Raw genomic sequence first — 21,150 nt, 5'->3', positions numbered from 1 at the left:
GTCTGCAGTAGTAGGGAGCCTATAAACAGGAAAGGAGTCAACTCAATGACAGGGTAGATAATAGCAAGACAAGGGGAGATGGTTTGAAGTTGAAGGAAGGAAGATTTAAGTTGGATGTCAGGGGGAAGTTCTTTACTATGAGAGTGGTGAGGTGCTGGAACAGCTGCCCAGAGAGGCTGTGGATGCCCCGTCCATCCCTGGAGGTGTTCAAGGCCAGTTTGGATGGGGCCCTGGGCAGCCTGGTCTGGTATCAAATGTGGAGGCTGGTGGCCCTGCCTGTGGCGGGGGGGTTGGGAGATTCATGATCCTTGAGGTCCCTTCCAACCCTGGCCATTTTGTGATTCTGTGAGTATAAAAAAATCAGATTGGGATATGAATTGTGATTTGTAACTTGTGCAGTAAGTACAGCTGTTAAGTGTTAATTTGTTCACTAGGGTTTCTTAGTTGATAGAACAATGGAACAAAAGCTGAAATACTGAAAAGCTGAAATTAGTGCTTCCACAAGAATACTGCTTTGCCATGAAATTGGTGTGTTGGATGAGGTGGAATGTTGGCTAAACTTGTGATCAGGACAGCTGGTGACGTTATTTCTGCAGAAGAAAACTTCACTTCCTTTTGAAGGGAGTATCTTCTTGGTTGTGTTTCCCAGATGTCATGATGGAGAATCTGTCAGCTTGGGTTTGCTGCTTTCTCCTGGTGGTAATGCTTTCTGACCATTTTGTAGCATGTCTGAGTGAGCACTGCAGGAAAACATTCTGCTCTTAGCTCCTTCAGTGACCTCAGATAGACAAAAATCAAGTAGGTAGCGTGGACTGCTTGGCAGTTGAACTGTCAGCTTTATGTATTAAGTGGGGAAGAAGCGAGTAGACAGAGCGATAAGAAAATGAAGCCCATGGGTTGTGGAAAAACATGTAAACAACTTGAATTAAGTATTTCATACAGCTAAATCTTTTGTGATTGTCAGGATCTCTCTGTTTACCATTAGATCTGCCTCGGGAAGAATAACTGTCCAGTGCCATCTTATATATAGCTTGACAATTTGGTCCCAAAGTAAAGCTGTTATCAACAGCAGTTCCAACTTTGAGACTCCACAACAACCAAGTTCAAATTGTGGGGAAAATAGTTTGTTTAAGTTTCGAATGATCAGAAATAAGATGTCAATCACAATGTTCTAGGAGGAGCTTCATCTAAGAAAATATTTTGGTGTTCATTTGTGACTGTATGGAAAGTGTGGAAAGGTGAAACCGTCCTCAAGTGTCCTGTCTTGGTGCTATCTGAGTATGAGTTCAGGCTTGTGATGAAACTAAGAAATGGTTATCAGTTAGCATTGGTTTCAGGAAGCATTATCATATCAAGACATCTCAGGGTGCCTTTACAGAAGAAAAAAATACAATAATTTAATAGCTTGATCTGCTGTGCCAAATGAATGACTCAAAGCAAAGCAGAAATAAATGACTATGAGCTATAGTTTCACAATTGCACCAGCCTGCAGAAAAGTGTCAATTTATTTCCAGTGTATTTTTGTTGGGAGTGATAGGAGATACCATTACAGAGCTTGAGCTTGTCTGGAGAGTTAAGGACACCTGGCTTTTTATTTCCCATTTACCAACGCTGGTTTTGATTTCAGTTTTCAGGAGGCCTTTAGGCAACAAAACAGGTGAATGACACAAATGTGCATTTTATGTACATCTGAGCAGAAGCTCACTGTTGGAAGAGGTGCTGGCATAGGCTTGTGCTTCTCTGTTAAACTCAAGGACAGATGCTTCACAGTCCGTGTTGGGCCTTTTTATGGCTGTGGAAACAGGGCTGGCCAGAAAGCGTTTCATGGAAACGATATATGATACATGGGTATTTGAATTTTGGGTGAAAAATTCCTCCATTTTTGTTGCGTGGTTTCAAAAGACTCTACAGTTTGATTCTTTTGTATTTCCAGCCCAAACTGCACTTCCTCAATGCACTGTCACTTTTTCCTTCATGAAAGCTTGTGGCGTATTGAAGAGCATAAAGCACAATGCTCAGTCCAGGACAGTGACTGCCTTAGTGCTGGAGCGATGGCCATGCTGGCTGGGATGCTGAAGACATCAATATCTAATCCCTTTCTCATCCAAGTTGGCAAATTTTTCCTATGTGTGCTCTGTGTAAGCTACGAACCCTAGAAAACATATAAATCTGCTTAACTTAAAAGCCTGGAAATCAAATGAAAAAATGATTCCGGTGACCTTACTTCTGCTCCTTGTATGACGAACATGATGGCATCTCAAACCGGTTTTAATGCACTGGAGCAGAGCCTGAAGTTGGCACAGGAGTACAGCTTTGGCTTCAGTCGCTGAGATGCCAGAAGAGATTGGAAGTCCTTGAAATTCTTCCAAGAAGTCACTTTGTCCTGGCTGGAAACTGGCATTTATCAGTGCAGATGATAGTGGTGTATTTTAGATGGCATCAATATTGATTTGTATACAGTGCTAGCTTTTAAATATGATTTAAGATAAAGCTCAACTAAACGTAAGACGTTTCTCCACGAAGCATTGATTTAATGTTAATGTTTTATATATTGCTTTCTTTGCCTTCCCCTTCGCTTACGGAGGCATCCCAAAAATGCTTGGGTTCCTCTATCAGATGGCTTTGAAAGCCCCACAGACACTTCTGCATGTGTGTAAGTGTGCAAAAGCTACATGCATGCTGTCCATCAGGCAGCTCCAAATGCAATGAATGCATGGCACTCAATGGTACTCATCTCAAAGTCATTCTTTCCCTGCCGTGTGCTCGCACTTGAGTTACTCTTTTCCCATAGGGGAACACGGGGATGCTTGGTGGAGGCAGAGGAAAGTGAAAATAGGTTTCTTTCTTTTACCAGTTCTATAGGGCAGTTTCTTACATTTTGCTTGATGGTGTGTTGTGCATTTTAACTGAAGTCTTAACTAGGCTAGGAAGAATTTCCCGTTTGATTTGTAGTTAATCTAGAGCAGTTCTTGCCGGGTGAAATTACAGTTTACGTTCAGTGTCATTGGCCGTGTGCACATCTCTGCTTGTTCTAGGGCGTTTCAAAGTGTGAGGGCTGGAAACGAGCAGAGCGGTAGCTGCCGCTCGGTGCTTGAATGCTGTCGTCCGGATCTCCCAGCAGCGCGGCCGTGGCGAGGCATCAGCTTGGGGCGGGGGAGAAGAAAAAATCTTCACGGCAGGTTGGAGCGCCCGGGGCGGAGAGATGATGCGTAGGGCCGGCTTTAACCAAGGGGCTTTGGGAGTTGCTCCCGGCGGGGCCCTGCGGGCAGGCAGGAGCCGTGTGCGCCCGTCCCGGGGCTATGCGGCGTCCAGGCGCGGCGCACCGAGCGCTCCGCCCGCCGTTGGCGAGCAGCGGCTTTCCGGCCGCGTTTCTCAGCAAGCCGACCTGTTGTTGAACGGTGGTTTTGTTTGCCTTGCTTTGATATATATGTGTGTTTTTTTTTTCTTCCCGCTTGCGGTTTAAAAAGCGGCGTTTGGCCGCTAAGCGGGATGCTTGCATTCCGGGTTACTTTGGTTGCCTGCCAGGTGGAGCTCATCTCGCTCAGCATCCTCCTAACAGCAAGCAAAAATTGCCTCCTCTCCCAAGAATTAATTATTCGATGCGTTTTGTTGGGTTGGGCGGGGGGGGGGCGCCCGGAGAGAAGGCGGCCACTCGTATCCATCCTGGTGCCGCAGCGCCTGTCCCCGCTTTGTCTCGCACCTGGTGTGTTTGCGCGGCTCGCGCGTCTTCTTCCTTCGCAGCCGCCTCCGGGGGGCGGCCGGGGAAAGCGGTCCGGCTCTCCGTCGCGTCGGCCCCGTCCCGCCCCGTACCTCGCCGCCGCCTGCGGGGATGCTCGGGGCGGGGTCCCCTCCGCGGGGGCTCCTCGGGCGGGGCGGGGCGGGGGCGGCCCGGCAGCCTCGCGGGAGCGGAGGAGGGGCCGGGGGCCGGGCGGTGCCGGGCCGGGCAGCGCGGGGGGCTCGGCGGCGGGCGTGGTGCGGCGCGGCGCGGCTTCGCTTCTCACTTCGGCTTCTCCTTGCAGAGCCCCGGCGCGCCGCTGAGGGGACGGGGAGCTTCCTCCTGTCTCCGGGGTCGGGTCCGGGAGGAGCGAGGGAAGGAGCCGGCTCGCGGCATCCCGGTCCGCATCCCGGCTCGGCTCGTCCCGCCTCGAGTATGGGCCGGCCCGCTTGAGAGCACGCTGCTGCCCGGAGCGCCGGTGGCCCAGGAAGATGCGCTCGGTGCGGGGGGCGGCCGGCCTCCTGCTGCTGTGCGGCGGTGAGTACCGGGCGGGATGCCCGCCTTCGGGAGCGGTGCCACCGGCTGTTCGGGCCGGCTCCGGAAACCTTTCCCCGAATCTAAATGAGATGGGAATAAACCTACCGCTTTTTCTTTGCTTTTTAAGACCGATCTCTAAGTTAGAACAGATGTGAGTTTCCTTGTTCTTTAAATTTATGATGTGAAAGGGAAGAATATTCAAGTATGTTCCTGTGTAAGTTTTTCAGAGGTGATTCCTTCTCTGTTGCCCTTCTCCGGGAGCTTTATGCACCGTCAAATTGGGTTTGGATTGATAAGCGAGAATGACCAGAACATGGAAAGTTATTGGCTTGTAACTTAGATGATGCTATCCACAGATGTGAACTTTCTAAAGCAAACAGAAAATACATTATATCTCTGTTTCCTCCATATGGTGATGTTTGCCGATGCGTTTCTGATGTTTACATACGTAAATCCAAGTTGTTTGCTACAGAGAATGCAGTGCAGCCCTGCACACCACAAATGTGCTTCTGAAAAGGGAAAGTGTGAATGAGACCAGCAGTCAGGTGCAGTGAGATTTTTGTACTTGCGATTTTCTGAAATGTATAATGATGTACACCTTCTTGTTATTTCTAATTAATTATAGTAGTTCACAGAAGCTTAAACTGCTTTATGTGAGTCAAAGATTGATTGCAATGCCTCTATTTGTTATCTTTTTTTTTTTTCCTCCACTGTGAGGAAATAGTTCAGGTTGCCCTTAGTCTTTTTCCTCATTATTCCATTATTCTTGTGGTCTTCTGATCTTTGTAAATACTCACTGTGATTTAAACCTGGGTTGCCTGCAAATAAAATAGGTAGAAAATGCGATGTCTAAATACTCATTAAAAATAAATAAGTAAATAGAGTGGATTGTGTTCCCAGTCATTTCACTGTCAGGAAGAATCAGCCAGACTTGGATTGCTATTGGATCATCTATCATACTGCTTTACTTTTATATTTATGGCAAATCCATTTTTTTTAATGTTTGTGGCAGAATTAAGAGAAATCTAGTTTACCTCAGATCTTCAGTCTGAGGGGTTTGGTTTCTTTAATCAGTATAGCACACATGTGTTTGCTTGGAAAAGATTTCTAGTGATTTCACTGTAAGCTGGACAGATGAATTTATTTCCTGTTCCTAATGTGGTGCCCCGTAACACTGTGTGTACTGAACCTAACAGATGCTTAGACCTCCCTTCTGAGCTGCTTTCTCTTGTCATCTTTTTCTTTTCCTTTATTTCTTCAATGTGTCCCTTTAATTAGATTGCTGTTTGATTTTACACGTAGTAAACTATGGATGGGGAGGGGAGCTGTCTATTTGTCTTCTCTGTACCAGAGAACAGATAACTAATCTGTTCCTTCAGTGTCAGAACTAAGCAGATGGATATTGGTTCTGCCAGAAACCTGTTGTTGTTAAATATAACCATAAATTGTTAACTCTTAGATTTGTCCATACCTTGGAGGAGTATTAGAGGAGTTAATTTGGTTAATTTGAGTTGGATAGACTGCCAAGTTGATTTTCTTGAAATACCATTTGCTTGTGCTTGCACAATCACAAATACTTGTTTACTCTCTCAGCTTTGACTGGTGGAGTTTCATACCTGATTCTCCTTAATTTTTACCAAAAACACAGGAAAAAAAAAAAAGTTACGTGTGTTTAGGATCACGATTCAGCATAATGGCATTCATAGTTGGTTCAAGGAGTCTAGTGTTACTGTCTGGGTGTCTGTTGCTGGTGAACGACTGTTTTAAGTTGAGATGAATGATATTTATTCTGATTTATGGAATAAACACTCAGTCCATAGCTGGGTGAGTAAGGTGAGTTGCTATGTCTTGGGAATATTAGCAAAATGAACAAGAAGAAAAAAAGAGTGCCATTTTACAAACAAAGATTGTGTGTGATGCCAGTGGGACGAGGAATGCATCAGTGAAACTTCAGCGGGCTCCGTCCTAGGGGAAATCCAGAGAGTCTGCACTGATACCTGTAGATGTCATACTCTCTCTGGACATTGTGAAGAAGTCTCTCAACTGTATTAGATCTCATCATACGTGCATGGGTGTCCAACTGTCTGGCTTGCCTGAGCTGTGGAGGTTGGTGGCCCTGCCTGTGGCGGGGGGTTGGAGATTGATGATCCTTGAGGTCCCTTAGAACCCTGGCCATTGTGTGATTCTGTGAGTTGTTTGGGGCTGCATATGAAATATATGATGTAGTTAATTTGTGTAAGTAGCAAAGCTTTTATATTTTAATATGTTTTATTCCCACGTTAAAAACAAGAAAGAGGGCAATAAAACCATAAAAGTAGTGGGTTGGACACATACGTGAGGATTCCCACTCAATATATGGTGAGCCTCCCTTGGTACATCTTTGGTTTATCTAACCTGTCGCATTTTGGAAAACCTTTAACTGCAGTGGTCCTTAAGACTTATGCTCATAGATGGCACAAAGATTTCTCAAGTCTGGACAAGACTGTATTTTAACCGGTGAGCTGGATTAATCAATCTGGTGAACATGCTGTTGGTTGAATGGATGGGATCTGGTTCTTTGGCAGACCAAAAAGTGCACAGGACCATTTGTTTCGAGGCAGAAAGGATGCAGCCTTGCTGCTTCTGCACCAGAAGCCTTGTGGGAGTCTCCTACAGGCACTGATAATAAAGTGAGGCAGCCAAGAAATAGGGTAAATAAAATAATGTCTCTTCTCTAGTTAAGACTACTGTTGTTTCAGTGTTATCAATTAAAAGAAATGCAGATTTGCATTACAGAGTAACCAAATGGATTTTTCAGAAGTGGCCTGTGGGAAAGACATAGAATTGTCTCATCTGGAAAGTAATTTTTGTTATTAAAGGAAATATTTTCTGGGAGGTGCGCTGTTTTCAGTAAATAGGGTTTGTAAGCATTACGCTATGCGTGTTTTTTTTTAGTTTGAAGCAGAAACATGTTTCTAAGTGGAAATAACAGAGATGCTACTTGAACAATAGTGCTCTTGAATACAGGGTATTGAAAAGTTTTATTGACTGTGGTATGGAACTACCGATGAATGTATTTGTTCTGGTATTCATTTAAGCACAGTGTGGAATCAGCTCTTACAGTGCAGCTCCATGCTGCTAGGGTTACTGTTAATGTTTTATTTTGACTGGTTACGATTTACTACAAGTCCTGGCTCAACTTATGTGTTCAGATCAAGGACAGGCTTTAGAAACCAACTGTGCAAATATTGACATTCTTCTCTCCCAACTCTAGATATTTTGTGTAATATTTGTATTTCATGATAGAAAAAGGATGCTTTCCCTAGGAAAAAAACACCATTGTGAACAGCTCTGCACCTCTCCTCAGACCAAAGCAGTGCTAATCAGACCATGTAGTGGAGCACAGACCACTGAGTTGAGGACCAGGCTAAAGACAGACATACATTTGTTTGCATGATTGTTATTTTGACTGTGATCTAGTTGGATGATATGTGATATTAATTATGTTTTCTTTAGATTATATTCCTGTCCGTAGGGAAATACGGAGTCAATTTGGAGGGTTGTTAGAGTTAGGGAAGTGTGGTTAGATTGCAGTTGGACTTGATGATCTTTAAGGTCTATTCTGAGCGATTCTATGATTCTGTGCTTGTATCTGATGAGAAAAGCAAGAGGAATTTTGTTAGATTTTAATTGTTTTGTTTGGAGAGGGCATAGGAGTTAGAAGGAAATGTCAACCCTCGCTATTCTCTTTGAACAACGCTGAGAGGACAGTGCTTCTTTCTTGCCTTATTATTTTCCTCTGTCCCCAGATTTAGCTCTTGCACAGGCATACAGGTAAGAGTGGGCTGCTGGTGCCAGTGCTTCCCCTCATGGGCCACAGGTGCCCATATAGCAGTGACACTGCTGCTTTGCTTGCATGGAGCTGATGGCTGCTTCGTCCCAGCGCTCTGGCAAACCTGGGCTGCCTCTAGGCTGAATCTCTCCACTCAATGTATTGCTATGCCCAGGTCCTTTATCTTCCTGTTCTCACTGAAGTCCATTACCTGCTGCTTTTTCCATTTCATAAATCGTAGAATTGAATCACTCAGGTTCGAGAAGACCTTCAAGATCATCAAGTCCAACCACAACCAACTATACTACCTTAACATTTACCCATACTGCTAAATGACGTCCCTGAGCACCACATCCAAACAGTTTTTAAACACATCCAGGGATGGTGACTCAACCACCTCCGTGGGGAGCCTATTCCAGGGCTTAACAGCCCTTTCTGTAAAGAAGTATTCCAACCTAAACCTCCTCTGGCTATTTGAGGCCGTTTCCCCTCGTCCTATCACCTGTCATCAGTGAGAAGAGAAATAGTAATATTCTGGGTTGGTTGTTTGTTGTCGGGAATGTGTGTTAAAATCATGACAATAGGACTTTGTGATGCATTTATTTCCCTACCTCCCATTGCTATTTTTGCTGTGCCTCCTTCCCTCAAGCACCTGCCTTTGCCTTTCTTCTCACTATGTGTTGTAGGACAGCATTCAACATCAGCTTGATCAGTTCTGCCAGTCATTCTGTTTCAATCTTGGTCTTTTGCTTCATTTGTGGGTTTTGTTACTAACATAAAGACAGCATAAAGGAAATTGATATGAAGATTATAGCAGGCTAGAATTGTAATGCTAAAACCCATGTTCATTAAGCTTTGATTAACAGAGAAGATTTCTTGTAGTATTACCATAAGCAGTCAGCTTGTATGGCAGTGCTGCTTCAGCACCTGAATACTAGATGTACATTCAGTAGTATGCCAACATTCTGCTTTCCATCTGTGTTGTATTACAGTCTGCTATTTTTTTTTTTTTTTTCTTCTTTTTCTGAAACAGCAGACTGGACTGGTGAGAAAACATGTATTTTGTTCACTCTCTGTTTCCTCCTCCCTTCCCTGCTTTGGGCCCTGGCAGGAGGGAGAGGATTTATTTATTTGTTGTTGTACTTGCATTCCTGGCACTGCTGCTTTGGCTAGTTTGAAGGGGAGCACAAATTCTGGTGCTTTCAATACTTGAATGGAAGTAACTTATTTTGGGGAAACCAAATGGTTAGTAGCTCTCTGCCCTGTACCTCACCCGTCGACTTTACAGTTTGATGCACAAAGCATATTTAAAGGGTGTATAATGACAGATGAAATAAATCAATTCAAAGGAATTCATAGTTCCCACTCCTCCTGGGCTGCTGTCTCCTTCGCCATGTGAACTGGCAAAGAGCAATGTGCCGTGGTTTGGGAAAAATCCATTTCATGAGAGCTCGGTGTTTTCCAGTGTGAGCTCTTTTGTGTGAAGGCTTGGAGTTTGTCCGCTGAGAAAAGCAGGTCTGCTCTGTTTGTGCATTGGCACCCTTAAGTCTTCTGGCAGAAATGAGTGTTGTTACCAACTGATGATTGACTGGAATTGTCTCACATTTTTGAAATGCAACAAACTGCCCAACGCTGCTTATTGGGTCCGTACGCTTGTATTTGTAATGCTGCAAAACTAACCTAGATAGTGATTCCCTGAAGCGAACACAGGTGTGTGTTGAGAGCAGGTTGCTTCAGCATTAGTATGTCCACAGTGCAGTCAACAGCTGCTCTTAGTTCCTGCTTCATACTTTGTTTTGGCAGGAGAGCATTACAATTCACCACAGCATTCAAAAAGGCTTTAGACTTGTTTATTCTCCAGATGAACTTTGTTATTTAAAACTCTCTATTATATTTTGGAAAGTAAACAACTGAAGCAATGCGAGGATAAATGAAGCAATGAGCATAGGAGTAGGATAAATTTGAGGTTTGCATTTTAGCTTGCTTAGATCAGAGCTCAAGTTCAGTTAACAGCTGTAATACAGATTTGTTCTCTGTCTCACTCTCTTAGTTTTCTCGTTTACAGAAAACTACCATCAATAAGAACCTTTTCTGCACATTGTATGTACAATCGAGCATGTGTAACGTAACCTCATGACGTAATGGGGCTGGCACAAAGTGGAGGAAATACACTGGAATACTTGAAAGAAAACTTGAGTGATGGCAAGATGATACAGTAGGGAAAAACAGTACTGGAGTAGCTGTAGGAAACTTTAGTTAATAGAAGGTAAAATAGTAAGTGATCTGAGGTGTGAATAGCCAGAGGGACGTTGCTTCTTTTTGAGCTCAGATGTTGCAAAAGCACCATTTAAAGATATCTACAGCCATCTGCTTCGGATGTTTTGCCTTTTCCCCTCACATATGGAGGGCTCAGAACTGGTTCTTACAGAACACTTCAAAAAAATAAGTGGATATTGTCAGATTTCTGGAATAAGCAATTATCAGACTTGATTTTAGCCAAAAAGATGTTAATCAGCTGAACTGAAAATGATCATCGGTGCTTCAAAGCGTAAGGGAAAATGGTAGTGATCGCAATCAAATAGGGGAATTAAAAGCTTTACTGGGATAACAGTGCCAAAACGGTAGTATGACTGAATTGCTTTAGGAATCTGGCTGACTAAATCAGGTGATTGTAAAAAGAAAATGGATATATTACTCCTTATGGTTGTCTAATGGGTTTTCAGTATATGCATTTAGAAAACTAATTAAACATTATATTTAACTGACATAGCAGAGTTGCTTGTGTTGTTGTAATGGGTGTTTTTTTAGTGTCCATTATGACTTTCTTCTTAGTGAGACAAATTTCGCTCTTAGATAATAGGATTAAGCCTAGTTTTTCTCCTAATTCAGAGACACTAAGTTTTCTTCTAAAGGCAATTTGATTATCTGTTCTCTTTACGTGCAAAATGGCAGAACTCATATAGCAGTCCAGAATTACAAATAGCTCCGGAGCCCCTTGAAGACTACTTTTCCCACTAAACAAGAGCAGGCATCCATTAGTCCTGTCAGTGCTATGCTAAAGCTGTTTTGGATATGTGACTTACATTTCAGTTTCGTAGAGACAGAAAAAGTTTTCTTTGTTTTTCTGAAGAGTATGTGCATAATTGCAGGTGGCACCCCTATATGAAGAGGTGGCTGACAAGAATGTTGTAGAGCACTTCTCTGACTCCCTTAAAAAAAACCAAACACCTCTATACTGATTGGTTTTCGTATTTTTTAAAAACTTTGTTGCTGTTGTGAGGTGGTCTTCCATAGGCTATTATCTAAAAGTGAGAACTGAGAAGTATTTCTGTGCAAAGAGAAATGAAGATGTAAGAGTGATTGGGTCTACTAATTGGAGACCCTGCATGTAGCAGGGGGGTTGAAACTAAATGATCATTGGGGTCCTTTTCAACCCAGGCCATTCTATGATTCTAACAGTATTGGTGGTTTACAAAATGTGAGTGAGAAAGGACTTGATTCTGTACATTATCATCTCTATCCTTGATTGTTGTTTTCTTCAAAAATCATCTCTGAGGTTGAAAGTAGCTCAGCTATTTTCTGTACCGTTGCTGTGCGTTTGGGAGGAAAATGCTGCTTACCTGTTCCTGCTGCTTGGCACAGAAGTGGGTGGAGGAACATTCAGGTTAATACAGATAAAATGAAACATGAAGAAAATGTAGACTCATAGAAATTCAGCCTATAACATTCATGCTTAGCTTTAAATAGATGAATTTGTGTGAAATGAATGATGTATGTTTGAATGGGAATACCCAGTGTAGAATGATTAATACATGACAACCGTCTGAAAGCAGGAGAAGGCTTGAAACGTGTATATGCTCTGGCACTGTTATGGAGCTTTCTTTTACAAAGAATAAAAACAGATGCTGTAATTTCTAAATTACATTGCCATTGCTTTGTGGTCTGTAAGGATGTAAGACAGAAGGATGCTGTTCATGAAATCTAAATACCAGGAACGGGGGAAGGCGGAAATACAAAAACTTCCATCAGGAAAGGGTTTAAACTTGTGATTGATTTTACTTGGCAAAGTATTTGTTGTTCTTGTTCAGAGAACAACAAAACAACAACAAAACAACAACAAACAAATAGGGAGTTAGGGGAGCAGGCACAGATTTGTGTAACCAAGGAGAGTGGTTAGGCCCTGGAACGGGCTGCCCAGGGAGGTTGTGGATGCCCCGTCCTTGGATGTGTTTAAGGCCAGATTGGACGGGGTCCTGGGCAACCTGATCTGAATGTGTGTGTTTGGTGGCCCTGCTAGGCAGGGGGGTTGGAACTACATGATCCTTGAGGTCCCTTCCAACCCGGGTGATTCTGTGATTCTGTGATTCTGTGTAAAGGACACTGCCTGTTTTGAGTCTGTCATGTGAAATTGAACTGTACTATCTGGGAAGATCTTACAGGACTTTGGAGGAAACATTCGATGGTCATTACTAATGAAAGCCACAAAGTGCTTCTTTGGTACCTTGTGCTATTAGGGATGTTGTTTTGTAAAGCCCTTTAACTTAGCCTTCTCTCATCTCTGAGGTGTTAGGACCAGTTTTAGCAAGGTACTTAGGCATGTGCTTAGGCTTTCCCTAGATGAGCAAGGCATTTTAGAATGAGTTTGTATGCTCTGAACTGAATTGCTCAGATATGAGCGTTAAGAACGTAGCAGTGTGTTTAGGTGCCAAACTTTTCTTTTTTACCTTCTCTCAGTGTGTGCCTCAATTGACAACTTTCATGATCCAAAACAGAGGTTTTATTCCTGTATTAGTAATATACTGTAATTAAATGTAACCTCACTAACTTCCTTTGTTGCATAGCATACAAAGAATCCTGCTAGTTTGGACGCACTGTCTTTGGAAAGAAATACAAAAACAAATAGAGGTTGAGATTTCTTTTGCTGCTTTTGAGCAATTCAGGGTAAAGGCTTTCTCCAGTAGAGTCTGTGGATGTTGAAATATAAAGGACTGAGGGTGATGATTTCTGTACAATGATTCATCCCAATTAAGAAAGAAAAGCATTATGAGTGTTTGAATTTTGGCTTTAAACATAGATTTTTAAAGTGATGAGGGGGAACAATACAGCTCTAATATAAGTTTTATAGCACGTTTCAATTTAGCAATGCTGACACACTCTGAATGAGAAAGCAATATAAACAGTTTTATTGCTTTGCTAAACTTTTACCTTAGTGAACAGCAGAGGAATTGTCCTAAATTGCTTTGCTCAGGACTTTTTTGGATAGTAGAAGTGTTTATACTATTACGTTTTCCAGATTGTTTTGTACTGAGGAAATCACCTTTAAAAAAAAAAATAATCATTTAAAGCTTGGTTTCTGCCACTTCAACAAGTAGGATGATCTTAAGGGGATGCAGTAGACCACTGATAAAAACTCATAAAACAACAACAACAAAACTTAGACATCTTTTCTTCTTCTTCTAGTATTGAAGAATTTGCTCCGGCCTGTTATTGTTGTTGTTTTTTTAGAGCCCCTTCCCTGCCCCACTGCCATGGGCTCCATTTTGATAGGAATTTTGACAGTTTTTCACCAAATTTGTTAAATCTTGACTGCTTGTATCATGCAGCTAGGTGGGAATTTTGTTTCACTCTACTGAAAAATTCCATCCATTCCATTTGCACAGGGAATCTTTGTATCGTGACATAGACATTCGAACTACCTGACAGTTAGAAAGCAGATTATAAGCTATACAAGTCTGTACCTTAGCTTTTAATAATGTATTTGTCCATTATGCAACTTGTAAGAGACAATAATGAAATGTATGTAAAGTATTTATATTAGTAATTCCAGACTCGGGGTAGCCTGAATATAGTAATCACATTCATCAACATGCTGAAGAGACTGGTAACAGGGACTTTTCCTTATATTATAACATGTTCCATTGCTAAAAATTGCAATGAGATGTATTTTTTTTCTTCCCCTACTAATCCTTGGTGATGTTAATGGTAATGGAAGAATTACCATAGGTAGGTTGCACTAGAATCCCATCTAGAACAGTGACATAATTACCTGGTGATAGCTGGCAGTATCCAGTTTTGAATTTTGGCAACACTGTGGCTTTCATGCTGTTTTGAATGCAAAAAAATAAGTAAAACAAAAACTAAAAGAAAACAAGAAATTCAGGAAATAAGAATTTTGCTAAAAGATAGAAATGACTGGCAGTATTTATTCCCAAAGGCTGCGTTCACTGTCTAATTTCTGTCACTGGGAGCATCTTAAGAACAAGTAAGACAGCAATCCATTGAGGTCAGCTGTGTATATTTGACTTAGCTTGGGTGGGTTAGATGACCTCTGGAAGAAAGTTCTGACTTGTTATGGCTTTATGCTTAGGATGTAAGAAATAGGACAGTTATAGTCTTTTTATGTATGAAGTTAGTTAATGCCTTTTGTTTGATCAATCAGGACTCTTTAAGAGATTGTGATAACTTGAGTCTGTTTATGGTGCAACTGGAGAGTCAGTATCAAAATATTTAATATTGTTAATCACCAACAGCTGAATAGACAGGAGCTAGATGACTTTGATGTTGAGCTGAGCTTCTAGAGTTTCTGGTTTCCAGGATCTTCAAGAATATCCCTGGGGATATAATTGATATGTAGTGGTCTTTGTCTTTTTAAAAATCAAATTATAACACCACATTCAGCATTCTCCAGTCCTGGACAGCGAGTGGAGGATTGCACACTGGCACTGAGCATTTCCAGTTAGGGCCTTGAAAAAATTCTGCATACACTTGGTCTAACCTTGTCACCCAGAAAAACAGAGACAGTGCTTTTTTCTTCTGCAAGAGAAATGCTTTGCAAGGGTAAAACCTGTTGCAATAGGCATGGGATTTGAGGATCTGTTTTCTTACGAGTTAAACAGGATTTATGGTTTGGTAAGCAGTTTTTATGAGTAAATGAGAATGTAAGGATTGCACAACTATGGAAAATCAGTGATTAGATTTTAACTCTACCACCAGTACTTTCCTTCCTAATTCCTAATTTGCAATTTCTGGGACTGTTTATTTGTCTTTGACTTCTGAGAATTCTTCTGCAATTTTCCTTTTTATCAGTACAGGTAAAATCCTCGCCAGATTTTAATCTTTGAATAACTGCACACTGTATTTCTTTTGCTGTTGGTTAAGTTTCACGGTTAGTATCTTTCACTGTAGCAGTACAGTCATTGCAATTCCACAGAATTCTCAAATTAAGTTGTTTAAATGTGTGTAATTTAAAATGGAGTTTGGGGCGTGAGCTACTTAGCTGCTGTTGGTTGGCAGTGCTGGTCTTGTGGAAGGCACTGATACGGTGTTTTACATAATAAAACCATGGGAAAAAAATGGTACAATCCTATAATCCTATAATCCCATTCTGAGGAGATTTTCATTTACCCTCTCTGTGCCAGCACGGCAAAACATTATGTTGTATCCTATTCTGAACACAAGATAGAGGCAGGAAGTCACTATGAAGAAGAAATAGTCTATTATTCGTCCTTTCCAAGGGCTGAATTCAATCCTAGTTTGTCTTCATTTAAAGCAGAAAATTTAGCTTGTCAACTTTTCTTGCATTTGGACAGAATCCCACAAATGTGTGGAACTGCTATTGAAAGTGAAATCGCACTGGACAATGTGATTATCCTTCCAAACATTCTGATAAAAAGACACAGCATCTTTGACTTTGAGATGTGTGATTTTTGTCTGGGAAAGATGTTGGTTGGAGTTTTTGTTCTTTCATTTTTTTTTCCCTCACATCCAGCTTTTAAATGCTGTGTGAGCACCTCTTGCAATAGAATGAAAGCCTTTAGCTTTAACTCTTTTTCAGTAACTCAGAAGATAGGAAGGAGTATTATTCTCACAGGATTGACTGGAAGTCACAGAACAGCTTGTCTTTTCCTTCTCAGGACAGACATATCCCTTTGGCAACTTTAATTATGATTTTCCCTAGCTCTCGGTAGCTAATGGACAGATACATCCATTTATCATTGAACAGATAGTCTAAGCCACTAACAACTCTGAAGTTTTTTGTTCCTGTAACTATTGTTTGTCAGAAGTTTATATGTAGTTTAGATTTACCAACATCTAGGGAATAGATTTACCAACGTCCAGGAAAAATGCAGTGATGATTTAGAAGGGAAAAAAAGTTATCAGTGGCAGAATAAATTGAAAAAACTACTAAAAAAAAAAAAAGTAGAATTATTTCAGGTTTTACAACTACATTTCTGCATAGAAGTTTTGCATCTAAGGAAATTCCAACTAAGTTAATGTTAAAATGTTTGCTACTCTTCTGTTGTTGATATCAGATCTACTTAACTGGGGAAACAGATTTCTGTTGAAGTGAAATGAGGAAACTGCCAATGCACAAAGTACTGTAAAAAGCTGAATGGGCAAAATTTTCGTACAGTAGTTCACCAGTGGATTTAATGAGGTCATAGTCTTTTCTAGCATCAATTAACAAAGATAGACTTCTGTAGACATCAGCTGGCCTGCAAATGTTAAAATACTTGAGACGAGAGTGAAATTGCTACTATCGATAATAAAGATTTGTTTTTGTTTTCAAGATGTGGTGTTTACTTCTGGAGAACACGTACACTGAGACTAAAATCATTTCTTCTGTTACAGTAACTTTTCTGACATCAGTAAATCAAAACTGAATTTGGTGACGTCAAGAGTTTGCAAAATACTTCCGAATAAAAGCTGTGAAAGTGTGGATTTTCCTATTTATCTCAATGAGAATTTTGTTTTAGTTAGGACCTTGTTAACTCTCTCATTGCTGATTATTTCAGTGGAGCTTCTTTGGTAAAGAATTCATCCATTTTGTTTCTATGGCAAAAAAATGGACAGTGATGGCCATCACAATTGCTACCAGACTTAGGCGAATATTTAAAAGGTTCTTCAAGCCCTAGACAAATTATCACCAGCAATCCAAACAGTGGAGTAAGATGCAGAAATTTTGTAATGACTCTTTATTCCAAATGTATTTTGTTGTTTATTTAATAACAAGGTGTTATATGATAATATATGAAATGGAAGTTTTCAGCCTGAGGTGAGTCTACTAGAAATTCACCTTATGGAATGTTTTCAAGATTCTCCCTCACTGAATTAGCATGCCTATTATTTTGAAGATGCTACAGGAGAATCAGATTCATTTCAAGTACTTTGCATTTTCAAATTCTAAAATTAAGGGTCGACTTGTTGTCAACTACACAACCAAATATGTTTAAGTTCTGTTTGGTTTTACTGCTTGTGGAGTGGTTCTTTCTCTTGATATTGGTGTTTCTGTGTTGTGCCCCTGACAGCTGAATGTCCAGGGAAAATGTGTTATGTTTTGCTCACTCGCTCTTGAAATATGTTCTTCACATAGCAGATGATCTGTCAACCACAGCAAAACTCCTTGAAGTCCTTTTAAAAAACTATTTCAGTGGTGTTTGCAATTAATTATGAATGATAAACATGCATGTTGTTCTGAAAGAAACGGTGAGAATTATGGGAGGTGTAGTCATACAAAATGCTGGGATCCTCTGTTGTAGGTGATGATATTCTGTAATAAAATTTTGGCTGACCAGTTTTACATACTATAGATTGTTGGACTATTAAGTGTATATGAATAACAAACCATTCAGGAAGAAAAAAGTCAAAGCAGGTTTAAATAGGTTTAAGATGATGCTCAAATTTAGAATCAAGCACTCTTCAGAATACTAAAGGTTTGTCTGGTCTGTCTGCCTGCAGCTGTCATGTTACTTGGTTTGTTTAGATTAGAAATCTGTAAAGTAAGGATTAGTCTGATTAATCTGTAAGGTAGGGATTTCCTCTTTGTACATTTAGGCTGGCCAGATCTGGTCCAGGACAGTTCTGGGCACTGATGTCATACTGTAAGTATCATATTTTAGCAACTGCTGATTAATGCCTATTTCTGTCAGCAAAGCTGGATACATTTGAGAAAGTGGTGAGAAAAGAAACTACCGTTTCTTGTCATGCTGTCACATCTCCCAAACAATTATGGTATTAAGCTCTACTTTCCTCGCACTCAATATGTAGAATGAATGAGGCTGTTTTAGACTTCTGTTTTTATAGTTAACTGAGCTTTGAAATAGTCCCCTAAATCATCCTTGCCAGTAGCATTAACTACCCTTTTGCTGGTAGTCAGAGATTATTCTACAGTAAGTTAAAGGGTAACTCATCTTCTTTTGTGATGACAGGAAACATGGAAGGATGTAAAAGATAATGGCTAATTCAAAGCAGATCACTCCACTCTGCTTCTGGAAATCCATCAGCTCCATTCAAACACAGATTTGAAATTTTGCAACAAACTTTGAAAGCTCTTTCCTTTTCGCTGCCTCAGTAAATTGTTATCTGGGCAAGGATGATGCAGATGCCCTTGAATTATGATGCCTTTCATTACAAAGGGGTGAATTGCACATTAGCCTGGCATTCAGAATCCTGAAGGATTCAGCCACTGTGCGTTTTTGTGCTCCAAGGAAGGCAAAAGGGGGATGCAAAATAGGCAAGTGATGTGATATTAAGGGAAGTTTTTTTTTATCCTTCCTCCTCCTTTTGCACAGACAAGCACCTGAAAATGCATGATTGAAAAATGTACTCATGCAAAGATGAGTCATCTCGGCTGTGAGGCTGGGCTGGGTAGCGAGGTGACTGGAACAGGTGGAGCAGCACAGCAGCAGGTGAATTGATCCTTAGGTAAACACCTGTGTTTGCTTTTTGTTTTATTTTCTTTTCAAAGACAGCTGAAGCAAAAGAAAAAGGAAAATGTCACGTACTAGTAAGCCATAGAAGATATTTCAGAGGGGAAATTTTACTGAGAAAGAAGCTGCATCTAGCTCTCTTCATATGACAGTTCCATCTATACTTCCTTGTTCATCACTCGTGGTTGGTTCTGATGCACAAAAGCTACTTGTTTTGCCTGACAGCTAGATTGTTGCTGTTGTCATTATTTGCTTCAGAAAAAACAGCTGGCTGACAGGTTGGGCTCGGGAAGGTGAAGTAAATGGGATTGCATCAGGATGGTGGCCAGCCACTGCAGGGTTCCCCAAGGCTCCATTTAGGGCCGGTTCTCTTCAAAAATGATCTTGTTAAAAAAAATATATCTGAATACAAGACCCAAATGCATACTAAGTGAGTTTGCAGATGATTAGGAGGAGCAGTTGACTCTGTGGAGGGCAGAGAGGCCTTGCAGAGAGATCTTTACAAATCAGGGGACTGGGCAGTCACCAGCATTGGAAGTTTTATAAGAAAAGGTGCCAGACTCTGCACCTAGAATGAGGCAACCCTCATACAGACTGGAGGATTAGAAACTGGAGAACAGCCCTGCAGAAAAGGACTTGGGAGTTCTGACTGACTGCAAGTGAAGTGATTTAGTAGCATGCCTTGGCAGCCTGAAGCTGGCTGTGCTCTGGAATGCCCCCAGGCCTAGCACTGCTGTGAGGCGAGGGAAGGAACAGTGCTGCTCTGTTGTGCACTGAGAAGCCTCACCTCAAGCATTGGGTGTGGGTTTGGGCACCATCAGTATAAGAAGGATATAAGGTTGTCAGGGAGCATCCAAGTGAGGGATACTAAGATGGTGATCTAGAGGGCAAGGTATATGATGAGCGGCTGAGTCCCTGCGTGTGCACAAAACAAGAAGAACCTTACAAAACAAAACACAGTGTTGTCAAAGACAACGTTGGAGGAGAGCTACCTGTTCTGAGAAGCTCTGTTTGAAATTAGGTGCAGAGTCCAGATTCTTCGTTTACAGCCACTCTTAAATCTTTGAGTACAGAAGTAATTTACTTAGGCAGCATTTAGACATGACAGTCACGAACGCCGTAAAAAATTATGAAGTAGATTGCTTTTGCTAGGCAATGATTATAATTACCCACAACTCTTGATATGTATCATGTAGCATGAATCATTTTTAATTTCCTGGGAACAATGCAACTTAAGATACCTTTCTTCAGCAGGCTGTTTGATTTATTAGAAAACTGCTGCATCCATGTATCAAAAACTCTGTTAATCATTGTTTTGCATCATTTTTTACTGTGAAAAAGTGGGAAACGTGATAACTTGTGGGTGTTAGAATACCCACATGCATTTTAACATACTATACGTCTCTCCACCAGCTCTGTCAAAAAAAAAAAGCAAATATTCAACGCCATCCCTCCACAGTCATTGTAAAACAGAATACAAGTTGCCTTATTAAAGTGGTCTTTCTCCTTTGCTACCACATGCAAAAGAGATTTAGCGAAGATGCAGTTAAAGAAAAAAATACCTGAAGATATAAGAAGATTTACAATGAAAATAATTATATGAAAATAATGATCACAGTACAGCTATACTGTTAACAAATGCCTTGCAGAAGACAGTATGATATGCCAATAAGTCTGGTTTTATTTTTTTAAACTGTTTCTTGCAAGCTAATCCATTGAGTGCTTGATAAAATTAATCTTATGATGGACGTACAGTACAAGCAAGTTTTACGAAATTAATTTGTTTTACTTTCAAATTCAAAATTGTGCTTGAGAGTCAAGCAGTTCTCTTCCCTTCCAGAGTATTAAATGATTATGGGGAACAAAAAAAAAAAAAAAAACAAAAAACCAAACAGCAAAACATTTTTTTCTTTAAAAAAATGTGGTAGGAAGTAAGATAGCCATACACCAAAAATGTTCAAGTTATGTCCAAATGTTATGACAAACTGCTGCCTTGCGAGTGTTGGACCAATCTTTATGACTCACCCTCTTTAATAAATAAGTAAATAGAAATTAAATTCCCAACTATGTACATTTTCAGAATTTCATCCATTTTAGGATAAATAAAGGAAGGATACTTTTTACGAAGTAAGCTATTGTCTGAAAAGTTTATAGCTTTTTAATAAAACAAACGGTAGGAATATTTTTGTGGCAAAGATGTACAGTTCCTCTTTTTCCAGATAATGTGCTTACGTCCTTCTGACTTGTATGGTTCAGGCATTTTTTAGTGACAGTTTTTACGGTTTACGTCTTGCTGACTGATATTTATTTCTTATCCAAGGTAGTAAGATCTCAGATTCTTCAGTTAATCACTTGTACAAGTAAACCTAGTTCACTGG

At 40.8% G+C, this 21,150-nt stretch overlaps 1 protein-coding gene across 1 annotated transcript in view; it reads left to right on the top strand.

Annotated features, from left to right (window-relative positions):
• The first annotated feature begins 4,179 nt into the window (after positions 1–4,179).
• RET (ret proto-oncogene) overlaps positions 4,180–21,150 on the top strand; it is a 79,771-nt gene continuing 62,800 nt past the window's right edge. Inside the window, exon 1 of the mRNA XM_042818444.1 lies at positions 4,180–4,252. Within this exon, the coding sequence (XP_042674378.1) occupies positions 4,207–4,252 (46 nt within the window). The 5' untranslated portion in view covers positions 4,180–4,206. The remainder of the gene's footprint in view (positions 4,253–21,150) is intronic.

This window comes from Centrocercus urophasianus, unplaced genomic scaffold, assembly GCF_019232065.1.
Source record: "Centrocercus urophasianus isolate 14NV4802_14NV808 unplaced genomic scaffold, USGS_Curo_1.0 seq_17, whole genome shotgun sequence".
In the NCBI taxonomy this organism is placed as follows: domain Eukaryota; kingdom Metazoa; phylum Chordata; class Aves; order Galliformes; family Phasianidae; genus Centrocercus; species Centrocercus urophasianus.
The sequence above is the reverse complement of the archived record's forward strand: the minus strand, read 5'-3'. Positions and strand labels throughout refer to the sequence as shown.